The sequence below is a fragment of the Rhododendron vialii genome, chromosome 7a (genome assembly GCF_030253575.1).
Source record: "Rhododendron vialii isolate Sample 1 chromosome 7a, ASM3025357v1".
Lineage (NCBI taxonomy): Eukaryota > Viridiplantae > Streptophyta > Magnoliopsida > Ericales > Ericaceae > Rhododendron > Rhododendron vialii.
Genome location: NC_080563.1, coordinates 837,265 through 856,125, shown reverse-complemented (window position 1 = coordinate 856,125; position 18,861 = coordinate 837,265). Strand labels below are relative to the sequence as shown.

The 18,861-nt window shown below is 38.4% G+C and overlaps 3 protein-coding genes across 4 annotated transcripts; 1 reads left to right on the top strand and 2 right to left on the bottom strand.

Moving 5' to 3' along the window:
• The first annotated feature begins 2,453 nt into the window (after positions 1–2,453).
• LOC131334595 (mitochondrial carrier protein MTM1-like) lies at positions 2,454–8,995 on the top strand. Of its 2 annotated transcripts, none has more exons than XM_058369703.1 (10): positions 2,454–3,058; positions 4,216–4,290; positions 5,157–5,282; positions 5,792–5,851; positions 5,994–6,164; positions 6,557–6,656; positions 7,435–7,526; positions 7,638–7,787; positions 8,323–8,381; positions 8,473–8,995. In XM_058369703.1, exons 1-10 carry the CDS (start codon positions 2,822–2,824, stop codon positions 8,603–8,605), a joined length of 1,203 nt encoding a protein of 400 aa, XP_058225686.1. In that variant the 5' UTR covers positions 2,454–2,821; the 3' UTR covers positions 8,606–8,995. The 2 variants fall into 2 exon arrangements, with proteins under 2 accessions (XP_058225686.1, XP_058225687.1); XM_058369704.1 differs by having other exon boundaries at positions 2,917–3,058; positions 5,200–5,282.
• A 160-nt stretch (positions 8,996–9,155) lies between these two features.
• Positions 9,156–10,043, bottom strand: LOC131334596 (arabinogalactan protein 20). Its single transcript, XM_058369705.1, has 2 exons — positions 9,724–10,043; positions 9,156–9,471 (listed from the first exon to the last, which is right to left on the bottom strand). Exons 1-2 carry the CDS (start codon positions 9,842–9,844, stop codon positions 9,368–9,370), a joined length of 225 nt encoding a protein of 74 aa, XP_058225688.1. The 5' UTR covers positions 9,845–10,043; the 3' UTR covers positions 9,156–9,367.
• Positions 10,044–12,744: 2,701 nt separating this feature from the next.
• LOC131334592 (tubulin gamma-1 chain-like) lies at positions 12,745–18,726 on the bottom strand. Its single transcript, XM_058369700.1, has 11 exons — positions 18,211–18,726; positions 17,306–17,506; positions 16,913–17,024; positions 16,155–16,555; positions 15,684–15,737; positions 15,501–15,605; positions 15,171–15,245; positions 15,022–15,066; positions 14,749–14,877; positions 13,140–13,244; positions 12,745–13,051 (listed from the first exon to the last, which is right to left on the bottom strand). Exons 1-11 carry the CDS (start codon positions 18,724–18,726, stop codon positions 12,983–12,985), a joined length of 1,812 nt encoding a protein of 603 aa, XP_058225683.1. The 3' UTR covers positions 12,745–12,982.
• Positions 18,727–18,861: the final 135 nt, after the last annotated feature.

Genomic DNA, 18,861 nt, shown 5'->3' with positions numbered 1-18,861 from the left:
GGTTCTGATTTTTAATTTTCTAGAACCGTTTGAAATGGTCTGATTACTGATTTTCTAGAGAACCGAACCAATCCGGACTTTGTGCACCCTTACTTTTTAGTTCTCTCATTTTTTCTCTCCAAACCAAACAATGAAAATAATACTCTCAATAAAATAGTAAGTAAGAGGAATTGATATTCGCGCACCCTTTTTTGATACAGACGCTCCACTTATAACGTGAAGTTACTAGTAACTTCATGAACAAAGTGGAATGCCTATATCAAAAAATGGAGCGTAAATATCAATTTCCAACTAAAAGGTCTTGTTTTTTGAACTCAAATTTTAGACTCATTTAGTAAATAAGCTGAGCTCGAATACTACAAAGCTTGGCCAAGGCCAACTAGGGGTACCCAAGCCGACAGGTTTGGGCAACTCCTGACTTGGGGCAAGCAAAGGACAAAAGAAATTCATAATTTTTTAATAAATGATAAATGCAATGAAGAAAAAATTTAGGAATATGTTCCATCCAAAAAGTTTTAGAAAGTTTCTTGGACATTTGAAAACAATATTGCTTATAGAAGTAACAAAATCCATTTACAATCTTGATTTTATAAGGTCTTATTGAAAAGATGGTGGTTTTCGCTTGTTTATCAAATTTTGTTGACTGTATCGATTACAGTTGTTTCAGTTGGCAGAGAGAAGCTTTTCGAAATTGGATTTCATAAAAATTTACCTTAGGACTACCATGACATATGAGAAATTATATGGATTGTCTGTAAGCTCAATTGAAAATTAGTATTTGAATAAGTTAAAATACGATAATTTAATTGAAGAATTTGCTTATAAAAATGCAAGAAGAAATTGTTTTTTTTAATTGGATCGTGTTAATCATAAATCTCCATAACCAGGGTTGCATTTTGATTTTGAATTCGTGATGTAATTTAAGGTAAAAGCACAATGTAATATTGTTTTTATTTTTTGTATGTCTTTTTATGTTTTTATGTCTTTATAGTAAGTGTACAACCAAATTTGAGATCGGGCTTAGGCAATCTATCCATAAGCCGGGGCTGGCACTAAACTAGGCTTGGATCGTTTGGACCCTAGCTCTAAGCCTAACCCAGAACGAGTCCTACAAAAATGTGTAATTGAGAAGAATTTGAGACATGCAATAATTACTCCTTGTAAACTAATGGGCCTGTGGATGGAATTTCCATGAATTAGAATGCCGGGGTTTGTGGGACGGATAATCACAGGGTAGGGGGATCTCCAAGAAGCATATCCTATTGACGAAGAAACTTATTTTTCCAGGAGGGCCGAATCTAGCCCTAATGCAAACCCCAGCACTGCGGCACCCCTCCTCTCACCGCCACCCACCTCTGAAACACCACCGATCTACAACCTCAAAAGATGTCCAAATATGTAGTCCTATCTATCGACAAGAGCAAGCCATCCTCGCCGGAAAACCAAAAATACTTTGGATGCGTGCGATTGGCTTCCGTAAAGTTTACATAATGATCCGCAAATAAGATTTTCTGTTGTTTGGATATGTTGCTGCAATATTTTATCCCTATCAACTGGAATGTACTACATCCTCATTCTTACCGTCGTCCTCATCATTGATTACTGTGAAGCTATGTTACGCAGATTCAGGTGCCGATGATATGAAAATTTACTATTGAGTTTTACATGTTGCTGGATTAAAAAGAAGAAGAAGAAAGGTTGGAGTACATGTTAAAAGGTTATTTTTGAAATTTTAAAACTAGGTACTTGTGCGGATCAAATATTACTATCTTCCTTTTTTGAAAGAAGAAAAATCCAGTATTACTCGAGTCTTTTTTTTAGTAGAGTTTAGTTTGTCTTAACGAGATGAATTAGAAAGTAAAAAATTATGATCAAAATTATGAGAAAATTCACTGATGAAAAAAATAATCCAATACAACCAAACCTTTTGAATTATTTTCGTTGTTATTGAAAAAATAAGTTTGGTTCATATGTCTTATATTTCTAATTTTTTGTCGAGACGAATGAATAATCGATAGATGCAGGCACAAAAAAAATTAAGTAAAGGCAAAGAATAATCCGGTATACTTAAACCCAAAGACATCTTATTAATTTCCTTCTGTTTAATTCAATTTTTTTGAGGTTCTTCTATCTTTTCTTTTTGTATTTGAAGCTTACCTGTGTGATGATTTGGATTAAAAAAAAGAAAAAAAAAGAATCTAGTTCTCCGCCATTTGACTTTTGAATGGCACTAGAAGACAGTATATATGGACATTATCAATCGTGTAAAGACAATTTTTAATGGTGATTCATTATAAAATTCTCTCTTTTTTTTTGGAACAGGCAAGTAGTAGTAATTGGTAACAAAAGAAACAGAAAAACGTATGCGATGACGCAAATTTTGTTTTTTTTCTCTTTCTGCCGATGGCAAATTTTTTTTTGGAAAGGTGCCGATGACAATTGAATTGAAAAAATAAAAATCTCAAATGATGGAAATTCCTGTCTGAGTAGAAGAATTCATTTGTTTGTTTATCGCTCTCGAAAGTAGAAATGGTTGCCTTTGTGGACGGACACCTCTAACCATCCCCCCCCAATGTTTGGCGCCCTTTGTTACACGCCACGAATCACCTCTCTCTCTCTCTCTCTCTCTCTCTCTCTCTCTCTCTACCTACACAGACACACGTAAACCGTCTTCTCGTCTGTTCCTTCTCCTCCTTTGACACGAACAGCTCTCTCACACAGCTCATTACCTCAATCGCATTGATTTCTCTAGTAATTCAAACCCAACTTTTCAAGCTTCCATTTTGTTAGAGAAAAGAGAGAAAAAAGGTCGGGTTGGGAAATGGTGAGCACGAGGCAGGGTCTTCCTCCGTGGGTAAGCGCGGCAGCATCATCATCCAGAGTTGAAATCGACGGAAACGTCACCTCTGTTTCGGGGACTGAAGATTCATCATCGCAATCTCATCATTCCAAGAAAACCCTTGCCGATTTTGATTTGAGTTTCGCAGAGAGGGCCTTCTCTGCTGCCGGTGCCGCCGTCCTCTCGGCCGTCCTCGTCAACCCTCTCGATGTCGCCAAGGTGTTTCATTTCACCCAAATTCATTAGTATTTATACCCACTTGTTTGTATTTTCCTATTCCACATATTTGTAGTTTTAATTTGTGTAATTTGATTGAACTGAGGGTAAGCTTAGCTGTTTACTGCTCTCTCATTCCCTAAATAAGTGTCCAGATAGCAAACATGGGCTTAAAAAATCAGTTTTTTTCCCACAATACAATAGATATCAATGAGTTTTAAGTTTTGAATAACGAAAAAGTGCATCTCTTCGAAGGCCTAGGTTGCGGGCTGGCCGGACACTTATTTAGGGACGGGGGGAGTACTATGCTTGGTTTCTCATTTGTACAGAAAGGACGCTTTTGTTTGGAACTCATAGAAAAGAAAAGAAGGGAAGGGAAAATTTAAAAAAAAAAACTTTTATTGTTTGGTTTGAGAGGAAAGTGAGGAGAAAATGGCAAAATTAAGTGGTGAGCACAGTAAAGTTTTCTCTACAATTTTACTCACATTTCCCTTCTCTTCAACAAATTCCAAGCAAATAAAATTTCCAACATTCGCTGTAGTCGTTTTGCCATAGTGGTTTCTATCTTGACGTAGCATATCTCTACTTGCTTGAAGTTGTAACATCCGCCCTCTCTACATTCTGTTTAAATGAGGTCAAATTAATGTTTCAGGGTTCATTATATTGGTTTTTTTAACCAACTGGGGTTAGTTTAGTTGGATAGGACTCTTGCATCTCACTAGGAGGTCAGTTCGAATCTCTCCACCTGCGTGTGAGTGTTCTTCACTTAGAGAGGCTCTTTGTTTCTTTATTTGTTTCTTCCATATGATGGGTTTATTTCTTGTATTGGTTGAGTTGTTGGATTTGGTTATCTCGTGGACTCTCATAAATCATAATTGATATAGTGTCCCGTGATTTGTACTTTGTAATTCATGCATGATGTAAATGATCTCTCCTATTGATTAACCAAAACAAAAAATATTGGTTTTTTTGACTAAACAAATGGATCCAATTAGACGTCATTCTCCTTCTTTTATGTTTCTAGCTGCGTCAATTATTATTAATTTTTTGGGTGAATCTGGCAGTGGAAAGATATGGACCACTGATAGTATTACTAGAATGATTTAACTTCAGATGTTTGGTGAACTCGATTGGGTCTAATTTCTACTGGCTGTTTCCAGACAAGGTTGCAGGCGCAGGCTGCTGGCATCCCTTGCGATGATCTTCGCAGTATGGCATGTTTCGAAACAAACACGGTAAGTTTGCAGAGGTTACATCTTGATTTTTGCATTTCAATTATGAGCTGGTGGGACAACTTTCAGTTTTACATCTGATGGATAAGTGTCTTGATTTCTTCAAAGAAGGGCTGAGTGTCACTAAAAGTCTCCTTGTTTCTATCTTATGAAAATTTTCTTTTGTTTTCATTTTATAAATTATCTGATTGGCATTTAACAATCGCAATGCATTCTCTAAACACTTCGTCCATACATTTCCCCTTCCTATTCCATTGCTAAACTCCTCTTTAATCTTTATTGTTGTTTCTCATGTCTTTTCTATTAGACGGTCAATCAAAGATGAACTATAGCTATATACCGTGACATTTCTCCTTGTATTTACCTACTGACTGCCGTTTGTGGGTTATTTTCCGACTCCTTGTTCAATATGGGATAGGAACACCTTTGCATATATTTTTTCTCCTCGGGGAGATCTGGCGTTACTGGAGTGGCATTCTGCTCACATGTCATTGGCCCTAGGTCAAATTATGAAATTCCCCTCATTAGTTTGATCGTTTGAAATCATTCTTGTTTGAGAAAGAGGGAAAAGTGTTTAGGGTAACCAGAACACATATTGTATGAATAGTGAAAGACACAAAACCAGTAGAATGACTCTTTTACCCTTGCTTACTAAGAACTACTATTAGCAACAAATACCATTATCATCCACCTTTGTCTTATTTTACTAGTCCTAACGTGTAATTCCGTCATTTTTTTATCTCGTGTTTTTCTCCACTATACAACTAATTTGTTGATGTTGGGATTTAGTTTGTCGTAGGAAATTGTTGGTTTTCTCTGCTCAATACTTAGGACTAATAATTACTGGGGAAACGTGCAATTGTTTTTAGATGCTTCCAGATATGAGATGTTCTCCGTCCTGCGCTCGTGCAGTTCTTGGTGCTGAACCAGCATGTCATCCGGATTGTTCACGGTATACAGGCACAATGGATGTCTTCTACAAAGTCGTACGCCAGGTTGGCCATTTTACGGAATAGTGATGCATGTACTCACATTTTCATTTTTAGAAATCACATCACATCTATCTAAAATTGGTTTATGATTGAAGTGCTTGTATGTATTAGTTTCTATCCAATTAGACTATTTTGTGGAGAAAGTCCAAAGAAACTGGCCTTGGCGACCTGGTTAGTCATACTAAACCAGACAATGTCATTCTTTCCAACAAGTCAAAGTGGACCCATCCTTGAAATGTATTTGGCTTTACATGTGAAGCAATATGATGTTTCAAGTCAAGTTACTGACTGAACAAGTGCATTAACATCATGATATTATCACGTGACCCTTAACAAGTTTGATTGGCTTTTGGTTTCAAGTTATTCTTCTGATAACTAGAAGTTTCTATCAAATTCTTGTTAATTGGGTTGCCACTTCGGATTACTAGAAAATTGTAATATTTGGCTTGTGCATGTATAAGCTAACTAATGTTATAACTTATAAGGCATTTAATGGGCATCAAAATGTGCAGGAAGGATTGGCAAGACTTTGGAGAGGCACAAATGCAAGTTTAGCATTGGCAGTGCCAACTGTAAGTTTGTTCTGACAAGAATTTCAGCTTCCTGCTTGAAGTCTCTTATAGGGCCCCACATATAGGTTTTAGAATAGGTTCTACTTTAGAACTTACGAGCAAGATGTTACTGACATTTATTTTCTCATGAAAAAACCACTAGGTGGCGATCTACTTGCCTTGTTATGACATTTTGCGCAACTATGCGGAAGAATTCACTTCAAGGAATGCTCCAATCCTTACACCCTATGTCCCTTTAGTTGCTGGCGCAGTTGCACGGTCTTTCGCTTGTATCACTTGCTACCCTATTGAACTTGCCAGAACACGTATGCAGGTATAAATACATGTCGTACAGAAATTGGTATTTCTCACATGTGTGACCTGCTGCATTTCTGACATCAGTGACATGTAGAGCTATATGTAGTGGCAGTATGCATATTATGTGGTTGGAAATTTCATTGACCCCCATTTTTTTCAATGATCCTCAAAAAAGGTGTATTGGATACATTAGTTTTGGTAAAGCCAGTGATTTAATGAATTTAGATATCACGAGCTACACTATGAAACTTCCTAGTTTTGATGAACAACTTCCAATGTTGGATCTTGAATTTGGTGGTTAGAGAACCTTTTAATTTCCTCTACCATGGTGTTGGAGATAACTTTTTCAGTTACCATATCAGCTTTTAGTACGTTTGTGATCTGTATTGAAGTTCTTCTCGACTGTAGGCATTCAAAGAGGCTAAAAATGGTGTGAAGCCTCCAGGAGTTTGGAAGACTTTGGCTGGGGTCGTCTCCCCTGTCAGGAGCACAAACAACCTTCAAAACTGTAAGTTGATCCCTGGATTCAGATGTCAAAGGTTATGTGCACATAAATTTCATTTCGTGGTCTACCTGATATATTAATAAGCATACGTAACTTTTGACTGGGTAATCAAGCGGCCGTCCTCTAGCTGACTACTAGTTCAAGCCAATTCTTCTCGGTGGTGAACACCCCCCGCCCCTGCATTAAATATTTTCATGTTTATCATAAAATCTGCTGGAAGATAGGCGATGGATTTTATCATGGAGGAAGCTTGTTGGAATAGTTGATGTAACTTTTCAATTTGCTTAATTGTTCCATTTCGATCCTCTTACAACCAATGCAAAAGCGCATGCTCATGAGATGCATTTGTAGCAGGTAGTGGAAACAAGTAATTCTTTAAAGGTGTGGTGAAAGTAATTTTATCGACGGTGTTGTAGGTACACAACTCAATATCAATGTCTTCTTTTGCCTTCTTTGTACTTCTTTTTCCCCTTAAGGACTGGGAAGTTGAGCTTCCACATGCTGAAGTTTCCCCATGGAAATAGTACACGGAGGTCCCACCGTATTAGTTACTCAATGAACAAATCCGTATAGTAAGCATTTTTGTCAGAACTCACAAGTATGACAGCCACCTCAAAAAACCCTATTTTTTTAAGTTTATTATGTTAGGCAATAGGCACTTAAGAAACGTGTTGTGTAATTTCACACCCCCTCAAGCAAAGGGGAAAGAACACCCCGTTTGGGTAATTTGTGCATATTTTTGCTCAGCTCTTGGTTCTGATATCATTCTTTTATCTGGCAGTACAAAGTTACCGCATCTTGTGGACAGGCCTTGGAGCACAACTTGCACGTGACGTTCCATTCTCCGTCATCTGCTGGGCAACCCTTGAGCCTGTGAGATTTCTTTGTTTTTTAGAACCGAAGGGATCACTGTGGTTCTTACTTGTAATTTAATGAATTCTGAAGATTCAACATGATATGATTTTGGTTTTTGCTTCTATGCAGATGAGGAGAAGAATATTGGGTCTAATGGGTGATGAGCCCAGTGTGGCCGATGTACTGGGAGCAAACTTCTGTGCTGGCTTTGTTGCAGGAAGCCTTGCAGCTGCTGCTACATGTCCTTTAGATGTTGCCAAAACTAGGCGGCAGATAGAGGTTGGTTTTTTCATCTGACCTCTCTTGGCACACATTTTTGGTATTTCAATTTAGGACCAAACTTCTGATCATAATAAAAAAAATAGGGCCAAATTTTAAATGTCTACATTGCTTCCTGCCACTTCGGCCTTGGAGAAGAAAGTCATGGAAACAGGAAAAAATTCATCTCGACAACTTACCCTTCTAAGTTTCTAATTCAATTCGCCAAAGACATGCATTCAAAGAGTCGTAGTCATTTATCTTCATATTCACTTGTCTTTTTTTTTTTTTTCCTGATCAGCTTCATATTCACTTGTCTTTACTCCAGTGCACGGCATATTGAAATGCTTTTCCATTTTTCTCCTTGACCTTTACGAAGAAAATTATGGGAGTATGTTGTGTAATCTCTAGTGTAATTCTTAGTTTATGACGTTAATAAGAACATATATCCTTTTTCTAGAATAACAGTCGTAAGACTATTCTATCAAAGTTAATTTAGTGTACATGCACAACATAAGAGTTCTGACTTGGGTCTTGTTGATTATTGGATTATTAGAAGGATCCTAGCCGAGCGTTGAAGATGACCACAAAACAAACATTGCTTGAAATCTGGAGGTGCGTAACACTCTCCTTCCTTGTCCTTCCTTGTTCTACAGTCTCATTATTCAAGTATTGCTTCGACTACTAAGTCATGGTCGTGAATCAGGGATGGAGGAATGAGGGGACTATTTACAGGAGTTGGTCCTCGTGTTGCTCGTGCCGGCCCTTCGGTTGGAATTGTGGTTTCGTTTTATGAAGTGGTCAAGTATGCTATGTATAAAAGACGGACAGTCCAATGAATTCAGTGAGGACATGAATGATCCTTGTATCCAGAACCTCTTCATTTTCCATTAAAGTTACTAAGGACTTCAGCAAAAAAAAGGTGAAATTTTTTCTTGGATGCTGCAGCTCAAGAAGTGGCAGCTGCTTCGAGCAAGAGTTGATGCATTCGGCAATTCGCAAAGTTGAAGCTAATTACAGCAGGAGCAGGAAGATGATTGATTTATTGCTTAAGTAGAGATGATTCGGCATTACTTCTTTGTCACTTTCATCTCTTTGTTGAGATGCAAAGGAAAAAGAATAAGAGGGATTTCTTTTCTATATTTATGAAAATAAAGTGATAGAGAATGACATGCGGCGCAGGATTTTCGATTGCTGATTTAAAAGAATTACATCACTTCTTGAGACGACATCCAGTCAATATTTACCTTATTTCTACCTTTGAGAATGATGCACGTCATGCCTGTATTAAGGGTCCCGATTTGATTAGAAACTAAAGGATAAGAAATTGTATGTAAAGACTAAATTTTTTTCCTTTTGTGCTCGGCGAAAGTTTGAACTGTTAAGTCATAGTTAATGAAGTTCACTTATATTAAATGCACGGAAGTACATGGTGTCTATTCCGTGGTACCACTCCACTTGCGAAAGACTAAACTTGGCAATATTGTAGCAAAAGAACTTACATGGGAAAACACCAAAAAGAAAAAACTCGAAAGTAAAAATGGTATTCCAAACTAAATGATATACTACCCCATGACCCAGCATTGAGCATGTACTGAAATTTAGAAGAAGTTGTAGGAAGAAGCATCCAAGGGATGAATGAGGTATGTGAGAACAAGGGCAGCAAGCATCAACACACAAGCAATACCCTGGTCAATTGAAGTTCCTGCAATACAACAAAAGAAAAACACAAGCCACCTTAAGGATACAACAAAAAAATCTCGAGCAAAAGAAAGGGAAAAGAGCACAAGTAGTCCAATTACAACTGTTCCTTGAAAGACAAGTCAAATTGGACCTCCCGTGCTCTAAAATTACGAACCAAGTTCAAACAAGCACAGAGATATTTCTTAAAGTTGCGGGGGCTCCACTAACAAGGCATAAACATATGAGAGAGAGAGAGAGAGAGAGAGAGTCTAACCATCGCTGACAGGAGCAGGAGCAGGGGCCATCGACTGAGCAAGAGCGGAGGGGGGAACTACGGCGGAAACAATTGCGAACACGGCCAATAAAATTCCAATGAAAAACCTAGACGAGGCCATTCTCTCTCTGAAAAAGTAATCAGCAAAACAGGAACTGAGAGAGAGAGAGAGAGAGAGAGAGAGAGAGAATTAGTTCGCTATTGTGATTGGGGGGAATTGCGGTTAGTTATATAGTAGGATTTGTTTGGGGCCCACTTGCAAATGACCTGCCATGTGCCGCGTCCTAATTCAGACTTCAGCCATGTTTGGTAACTAAATTTGCGAACTTCATTTATTTCATGGGGTTAGGTTGATTGATTTATTTCATTTAGTATCCGTTATTAGCTTTAACCCAAAGTTTCAAATTTCAAATTTTTTATCCCTCTCTTTATCATTGGATTTTAAACTGGATATACTGTTTTATAACCTAATACTGTACTAAAGTGTTTTCCACTTTTCCTTCTCCTCTTCGGCCTTGTTCGGTTTTGGGTTTTAGGTTTTGAATTCTAATTATTATCTTATCTATTTCAATCATTACTTTCATTTTTCTCTCTATCTCTTTCCAATTATTACCCTTATTTTCAATCATTACTCTATTCTCATTACTCTATTCTCTTTACACTCATTACCTATAAATCCAAATTCAAAATCCCAAAACGAACAGGATCGAAGGTATAGATACTTAATTGATTTGGCACATGCAAATCGAAATGAATTTAACTTATCTACTTTCAAACAAAACATACATTGGAATCCTTGCCGAAGTGGAGTCAAATTTACTGTTCTTAACAATCTTGGATAGCTGAACCCCAAACAAATTCTTTGGGTTAATAACACGAGGTTATGAAGAAAGAAGAAGTATGGACCACCTTTGGGCTGTAAACGAGCCGAGCCGAGCTTTGTCGAGCTCGAGCTCGGCTCGTTTACTAAACGAGTCCAAAATTCGAGCTCGAGCCTTATCGAGCCGAGCTGAATCATTTACTAAACGAGCCTCTTTAATCGAGCTGAGCCACCTTTAACGAGCCGAACTTTTGTTGTTTGCTAAATGAGTTGAAAACTTGAGCTCGAGCTCAGCTTGTTTACTAACGAACCGAGCCTTAACGAGCCGAGCTGAGCCATGTTCACGAACTGCTTGGTTCATTTACAACTCTAAATTATTTATGGAGAAGGAACAAGTATGGACCACCTATTATTATGCTAGCCTAAAGGCCTGGTTATCTTTAATTAGTCCGAAGGCGGTCTAGAAACAGAAATCCTATTGGTACCGACGGTACCCATAGGGAAAATGCACCGACGGCCACCGGACGGCCGTCTCCGGTCACCGGACGGCCGATCCGAGCCGTCCAAAAATTTTAAAAAATAAAACCGAGTGGCCTTACGCGAGAATCAATGGCATCCGAGGTGTGTAGGGTACTTGATCCGAGTACCCCTTTTTCGTGTATATACACGTATATACAAATATACACGAAAAATGGGTGCTCGGATCAAGTACCCTACACACCTCGGATGCCATTTATTCTCGCGTAAGGCCACTCGGTTTTATTTTTTAAAATTTTTGGACGGCTCGGATCGGCCGTCCGGTGACCGGAGACGGCCGTCCGGTGGCCGTCGGTGCATTTTCCCTATGGGTACCGTCGGTACCCATAGCAGTACTCGTCTAGAAAAAGGCACCTTAGCATTACCAGTAGATACGTACAAAAATCCACCTACTACAATTCCCTCTCGTCTCTCTTGCAAACATCTTACCTTCCGCATTTCCTTTTCTTTAGTTATCAGTATTAGGGGAAAAAGAAAAAAGAAAAAAAAACAACTCTTGGTTAAGAGCAATGCCGAGTTTGTAAATCTTTGCAAGTATTTTCTTTACTACAACTTTCTATTTGATCTGTAATCTTACCAACTTGAAAGATGGTTAAACAAATTGAATCATTGTTAACAAAACTTATATCGATTGGGAATGGAGAAAATTATGATTTAAATACACATATCAGACATCTCCATCGAATAGTTCAAATTCTGAATTGGATACAAAATTTCTTTATAAAGGTTGCACCAGAGTGCACTTGAGCTCACCCTGCACATTTAACTGACTAAACACCAGCTAAATTTTGGTTGGCACATGGAAAGCAGGCACAAAAACTATGTTGAACGCAAACTAAAAACTGCATTTGTCCCCTGGCTCCAACAGCTATTGAAAGATAAATACTGATAGCATCAGACATTTGTAAGTTTCATAACATACAACATTATGTGAGTCACAATACCGAGAGCACTATCAGTTATAAGGAGTTTTAGGATTTACTATCAGTCACCTATTTTGACTTAGAGACATGCGGTTCATATGTTAACCTCAATTAACTTAAAAATTTCCATGCCAAAGTGGTCAAGCGAATGCAGAACCATATTCACATCAAGACCGATTCCAGTTTTTTCAGTCTCGAGCAATAGGAACTTGACGCGAGCAAGTATGACAAGCAAAAATATCAGGCTAAATGCGAGCAGAAGCATATTCTTGCTAAGATACTAATATAATGGACATAATGGCAAAAATCATCCAAGATTTTCTCACATTAACATAGTTACCACATATAATCCGAAATGTTGGTAGATAAATGGGAACACCCCACATGTATGAAACGGCTTGATGAGCACAACCAGGAGCCAACATGAGGACAACACAGAAACATGCATGCACCGAAATATAGGCAGTAAACATTATGTGATACCATACTTCATAAGTGGGACCATATAACATGCAACGCAATATGTACTACACCGAGTAATCATTCGGTGGTGGGCCCCCCCCAACACCTTTCCTCATCAAACATTCATGTGAAGCCTAGGACAAAGTGTCCTGGGCCCCACATGAATGTGTGGTGGAGAAGGATGTTGGGCACCATGTGGCGGTGCCCAAGGACCACTCAATAATATTTTGTACCACATGGCAGGCGTCTCTGAGTAGACAATAGACAACTTCCTCATCCGACAAGTGCAAAACTAAATATACAGAAAGAATCTCTACTCAATTTCCCAGGTGCAGGCTCATACAATAAAGGTTAACCAAACAAAACATTAACAAAAGTGGCAAGTTGCATGTCATATGTTACATGTCATATAATGTTTAAAAGGCAGCAAAACCAAATAAAAAGCATATCAATCCCACTGTACCATCTTTTCCGTCCGGAAGCAAAAGCCACGTAACATACTTGTTTTGTTAACAGCTCACAATGCTAATTTTGGATCCACTGTTCCTGAAACATTGCCTTCTCCAGTCAAAATGTGGTCTGGATCCTGCACAAACATATGAAATCTCGCTGACATCAGTGATCAGCTATGAAGAATTAGAGATGGAAGACTATAGGGGCCAGGGCAGATTTACCTCCATTCCCCATTTGATGTAGTCTGGAGACTCGCATGCTTTATATTCATCCACCAAACTCTCAATAATGTCCCTTGATTCATCAAACTCAGATAGATCATTGTCCTGCATGTTTCACATCGTATGGGAATCAGACCTATGTCATAAAGTTATGCAAGCACTCTAGTATATCAGCCATAGTTATTGATACCGTTCCGTACCGGCTGGTACGTACCGTTTTGACGAAGAACCGGTACCCTAACCCCCCAATTTCGTTCCGGTCCCAATACCGGTCCTTACCGGTCAGTACCGGACTTTTCGGGAAATACCGGCCGGTATCGGGATACCGGAAATTCCGGCCGAAATTTTGCAGATATTTTTTTTTTACTTTTTCTGGTCCCAAAAAAAAAAAAAAAAAAAAGGTTTCAGGCCCAAAAAAATTAAAAAACGTTTTTAAAAATTTTAACAAAACATGGGCTTAACCATAGTACCTGCGCGAGGCTTAAATCCCGGATTTGCACCCCCCCTGCGCACGAATAACCCGTGACGCGCACCCGGTTAATTGGTTTCCGAATCAGTTTTTCCAAATTGCCTTCGGCCACGGCACATTTTCTCGAGCGTGCGAGACCTCTTATTGGGTTCTCATTCACAAGATCACTAGTGTGCAAAGTCATTTAAAGTGGAAAAGAGTTTTGTAACTAAGCAATGTGGGACTAGAGAATCTCTAGTAGAGATATTTTATGATGAATTGTATGATATGAGGGATTTTTTTGAATTATAATTATATATAATTATTATATATATTGTAGTGCGGTAAATCCGAAACGGTACCCGGTACCTAACCGGTACTGGTACGTACCGTACCAGTAGGAAAACCGGTACCCTGTCTGAAACGGTATTCAGAACTATGATATCAGCCTAAAAAGAGACGCATCTATCTTGTGTCTCTCTTTGATGAAAAAGGTATTGACTAGACTCACAAACAATTAACTGCCGGCTGCAGCCCAGAGAAAAACAAAAAACAAGTAGCTTCAATATCAGTTCTGGACCGTCAGCTACTTTTGCCCCATCACAATCTGATTCTTTGAACATCATGTTCGCATGTAAATATGCCTCCTATGGTGAAGAACCCATGGGACAACCATCAAATGAGCTTCAACACCAACAAGATCGTGTGGCGCTTGTGTTTTCAATCCCATTGACTTTTTTACATGGACACAAGCATGAGTGGACGTCTGATCTCAAGTTTTCTAAAACAGAAAAAATAGGGCAATGTGCTCCCACAGAATTAAAAAAGTACCTAATTGTTTCCCATCTCAACCTACATGTCACTTTTGAACAGTGCTTCAGTCACTAAAAAGAAACCAATGATTGATTAATAGCCAGAGTTCTGTTTTGATCACATGTGAGAACTGTAGCCGAAGAAGACAAGGAGTGTGTTAAATGACTTCCAGAGACGACCACCTTGTCAGTCATCTTAATGAAGTGGATCAGATACAACAGAACCCATACAACAGGTGCAGCCTAAAGATTACAAGCTATGTATAGTAATCATACAAAATAGTGATGAGGTGGGAAACTAGAGCTAGAGCTGAAATACGATTTTGTAGTAATGAGGTGGGAAACTTACAGCAAACATAGGGAACTTTCGATAGTTGTCAAGAAAGGCTTGTTTCTTTCTCAGCTTCTCATACTGGCTTAAACATTTGCTGAAGAGGTGCCGGATACTAGTATGACTTGCAAGCATAAGTCCACTGACCTAATAAATAAAAGGTGCACCACATGTATTTTCGATAAATAGACTTCCAACATAAAATTGTTTCCAAAATGGCAAATGGAAAAAGGATGTACCATGTCCTATAGCAATCAAGTATAAACAACCAATAGCAAGTCAAAATCTCACCCTATGGGCAGTTTGAACATATGGAGATTTTCTAGACAAAGCAACCTGCATAAATAGGAAAGCACAAGATACCATCACATTCAAAGAAATCAGAAAAAATATGAGTCACACGGATCGGTAGTCCATCAAAATGCTTAGAAGAGCCATACCTGAATGCTTGCAGGACCCCATTCTATGAAATTAACAAGCTTCCTTTCACGTATTCTCTGCAAACTTTCATGAACCTGATTTGAGAAGCAAAAGTATCAGAATTTGTTTCACTCACATAGTTCATCTCGACCGTCACCGACTCACCATCCTAATAGGAAAACACAAACTTCACACCTGGATTATGGGCAATGTACAATCAATTTGAAGTGCAATGACCTACTAAATTTTGTATCCACCATGACTTCATCACTATGATAGGATTTAAAGCAAATGGAAAACTACGCAATGTAAAAATTTCTGGAAAGCAATGAGTAAAATATTATCATTACCTGAGTGGGGTCTACTTCGCCTTGAATAATGTTTAATATTGAAATGTATTTGGCCTGACTGGCTTCTTTTGTCCGAGCATAAGATGAAACCATAATATTCTTTGTCTGCAAAACAAACCCGTCAGATTCATCAGTTCAACGTACAACGCTTTATTGAAAGACATAGAAGCAAGTTCCTCTTGCCTGCAGAAGTCTCCTCATAACATCTAGTACAGTAGTTTTCCGAATTAGATTAGCCTGCCAAGAAGAGATATATGAATGTATCAGACGACACAACAGCTTTAATGATAGAAATGTGTGACTCATATGTATAAATGTTTTGCTGAAGTACCTAAATCTTAAAAACAGTTCATACTTCAATTTCTCCAACTATCAAAGCTATTGATGAAGAGCCACAAAATTGGCATTGTACTTTAGTATCACATCTTTTTTTTTTTTTTTGATAAGTTACTTTAGTATCACATCTTTCACCAGGACAAGAATGCCTCCCCAAAAAAGATGAGAAATGTATACCATTTTAAACAAAAGCTAGAACAAGTTCTGAGCAAATAATGCAAATAGATCAGTTCATGTGCTACAGAAGCACTGATATTTAATCAATTGAATTGCAGATGAAATATAGTGAACTGGACAATAATAATATGTAAAACTTACTTGGCGCTCCACTGTAAGTGGTGTGTATCCAGTCATAAGAAAATGGCATCTTGGTGTTGGAATTAAAGAGGCAAGAAGGCCAACTAAGTCATTGTTCATATATCCAGGATACCGCAGCGTGGTCGTGCTCGCTGACATGACAGTAGAAACCAATGAATTTGTTTGAGCAAAAGTAGGAGTTGAAAGATGAAGACGCTCTACTGCAATTCTATTAAGTGCAGTATTATCGAGAACGACGACACAATCAGCATTTAGGGTAAGTCGCTTGAGTGTCAGAAGCGAATTGTACGGCTGGACCACCACATCACTTGTCTCCATCTGATTAGGAAAAACACTATATGTCTGAACAAGCTTTTTGCTGTAGCGATCATTCAGAGCCTCCAACAAATATGAACCCATACCTGTAAGCAATCAGCCGATTATTTATTCATGAGAAACCACAAAGTTAACGCCAGTCAACAGAGAACGTGCCAGGTAGTTAAAAAGTGCAATTCATGTCATCTACACAAAGAAAGGAAACAAAGAAGCAGCAAAGCTGGTTTAGCGTGAGTGTCAGTTTGCCTCTTTAAATGGGGAGTAGAAAATGAAGCATATCATTCTGGTTGATTCTACAATTGCAGTTGATGGATAGAATTCAGGTTCAGAAAAAGCACAAAGCATAGTGAGACGGTACATGAGAAATAATGAACTTTCACAACATCAAGCTTCAACAATGCTTGATGATAAAAATCAAAAAGGAAATGTTAAGAGAGTTGGACCTGAGCCTGTTCCTCCAGCAATTGAGTGGCATAAAACAAAGCCCTCGAGACTATCACTTCCATCAGCTTCTCTGTCAATCATATCCATTATGTCCTCCTCAACACCCTTCCCCTGGTCATTAAACAAGATGTAATTTATAACTTACATGCCAAGAAGTGTAGTTATATAGAAGTCAAACATTAGTATGTACCTCAATTCCATTATAATGGAAAATGTAGTTAACGGCAAACAAATTTATAGCAATGAAGATACAAGCAAACACTTATAAATAACAAGTATAGTGTTTCCTTGCGAGTTTACAACATTTAACAAAAAGAAACATCTCAGGTAGAACCATAAGATTAGCCGAGAGTGTCTTGATAATCTAAGCAGAGAATACGAAAGTAATGAACCTGATGATATCCACTGGCCCAATTGTTGCCAGCACCTCCACCATGATCTGAAACAAAGACATTCTCGTGATTGTAGAGGTTTCTATATTCACCGTTCTGAATACCATTGATCACCCTGGGCTCCAAATCAATCAGCAAAGCCCGTGGTACATAGTGTTGATCGTCAGCTTGGTAGAAAAACACATCTTTTCTGTCCCCTCCCTACAACATTTCAAACTATCTTATCAAAAACCACAATGCTCAACCATGGAACAATAAGATCAATATGTTCCAAGTGACTCTTTTCACTTCTAAAAGGCCAAAGCTTAGCCCAAATATTAGACATGATGGTGCACAGGTATTGGTGTAACTAATAATACCACTCCACAACTAGAACATTACATTCCAGGGTTCGTTCGAAGAATACGATACACAAGTAAAGCACCAGTTTCCGCACTGAAAATGTAAATTTTTGAACATCTGTTTTGTGATCTGGAGTCACAGCGCAAGAATTGTAGCTGACCTGCTAAACCTCTAGGACAGTTAATGATCCCATGTACAAAAGTGGAGAGCCAAAATCAGTTTCCTTTATTACGATACTTCTATATAGCATATACATGTACAACATTTAATTTAAGCGAAATGTTAAAAATCTTTACAATAGATAACCCATCAAAGGCAACGTCATAAAATGGAACCCAGAACACAACAAAATCTCGCTTATTTTTAAGAAATCACTAAAAGCAGACCAAAGGAAAGTAAATTCAGCTTAACTAAGCTTCTTATTTTCTTCAAGTCCAAACATGAAGCACAGACCTTGACAATCCCGTTCATTTTCTCTTCCTTTCGACATAATTTCCGTTCTCGTCAGCCAAAAGGATTTTCAAAACAGAAAAGGGAAAGAAGGAAATGAGTGAACAGCACACCTGAGTAGCGAAATCTTCGAGAATCCCGTCTTTGTTAATGCCGTGCTCGAGGCAGAGTTGCTTCCAGAACTCCATCCCGATCTGGTTCCCGCATTGTCCCACTTGTAGAGTTATAATTTCTCGCGGCATTCTTCTTCTTCTTCTTCTCTCTCTTCGTTTTCCTGTGAAAACTAGGGCTCCGATCTGAGAAAAAGTGGGACTACAACTGGGGAGTATTCTTTCGAAAAAGATAGAGAGAGGGAAAGTGACGAACTTTTCCCAGGAAGTGATTACTGCCACTGGCGCTCTGTGGGGGAAGTTGAAAATGATGAACTCTGCCTGCCGGCCAATATTAACGTGAGCTGTTGGTGCTATCTTACGCGGTATGTGTTGGTTAAATACTACTCCGGTAAAGAACTTGTTTGGGCCCATGGTGGACGTTGAAGGCCCAATCCGGACAATCATCTGGCTGGCAACAACTCCGACTTTGTTGGGCCAAAACATGCTGATAGGCCTATAGTGAATGGCCTGGCCCATGTTGGAACAAAATTTCCTTTTTCCAAATGTTTAAAAATTATAGAATAACAATGCTGAATTATTGCATATTTCTATTCATAACATTCAAAAACACTTCATATAATCGTAAAAATTACGTTTATTATTTCCCTTAGT

Bases quoted from the DNA above. Each gene is read 5' to 3' on its own strand.
- LOC131334595 (XM_058369703.1), top strand. From the start codon at position 2,822: ATGGTGAGCACGAGGCAGGGTCTTCCTCCGTGGGTAAGCGCGGCAGCA. The intron at 3,059-4,215 runs GTGTTTCATTTC...GGCTGTTTCCAG, and splicing joins ACCCTCTCGATGTCGCCAAG to ACAAGGTTGCAGGCGCAGGC. The intron at 4,291-5,156 runs GTAAGTTTGCAG...AATTGTTTTTAG, and splicing joins CATGTTTCGAAACAAACACG to ATGCTTCCAGATATGAGATG.
- LOC131334596 (XM_058369705.1), bottom strand. From the start codon at position 9,844: ATGGCCTCGTCTAGGTTTTTCATTGGAATTTTATTGGCCGTGTTCGCA. The intron at 9,472-9,723 runs GTTAGACTCTCT...GTTGTATTGCAG, and splicing joins TCCTGCTCCTGTCAGCGATG to GAACTTCAATTGACCAGGGT.
- LOC131334592 (XM_058369700.1), bottom strand. From the start codon at position 18,726: ATGGGCCAGGCCATTCACTATAGGCCTATCAGCATGTTTTGGCCCAAC. The intron at 17,507-18,210 runs GTGTGCTGTTCA...GAAATGTTGTAG, and splicing joins TCGAAGATTTCGCTACTCAG to GGAGGGGACAGAAAAGATGT. The intron at 13,052-13,139 runs GTAAATCTGCCC...ATGTTTGTGCAG, and splicing joins ACATCAAATGGGGAATGGAG to GATCCAGACCACATTTTGAC.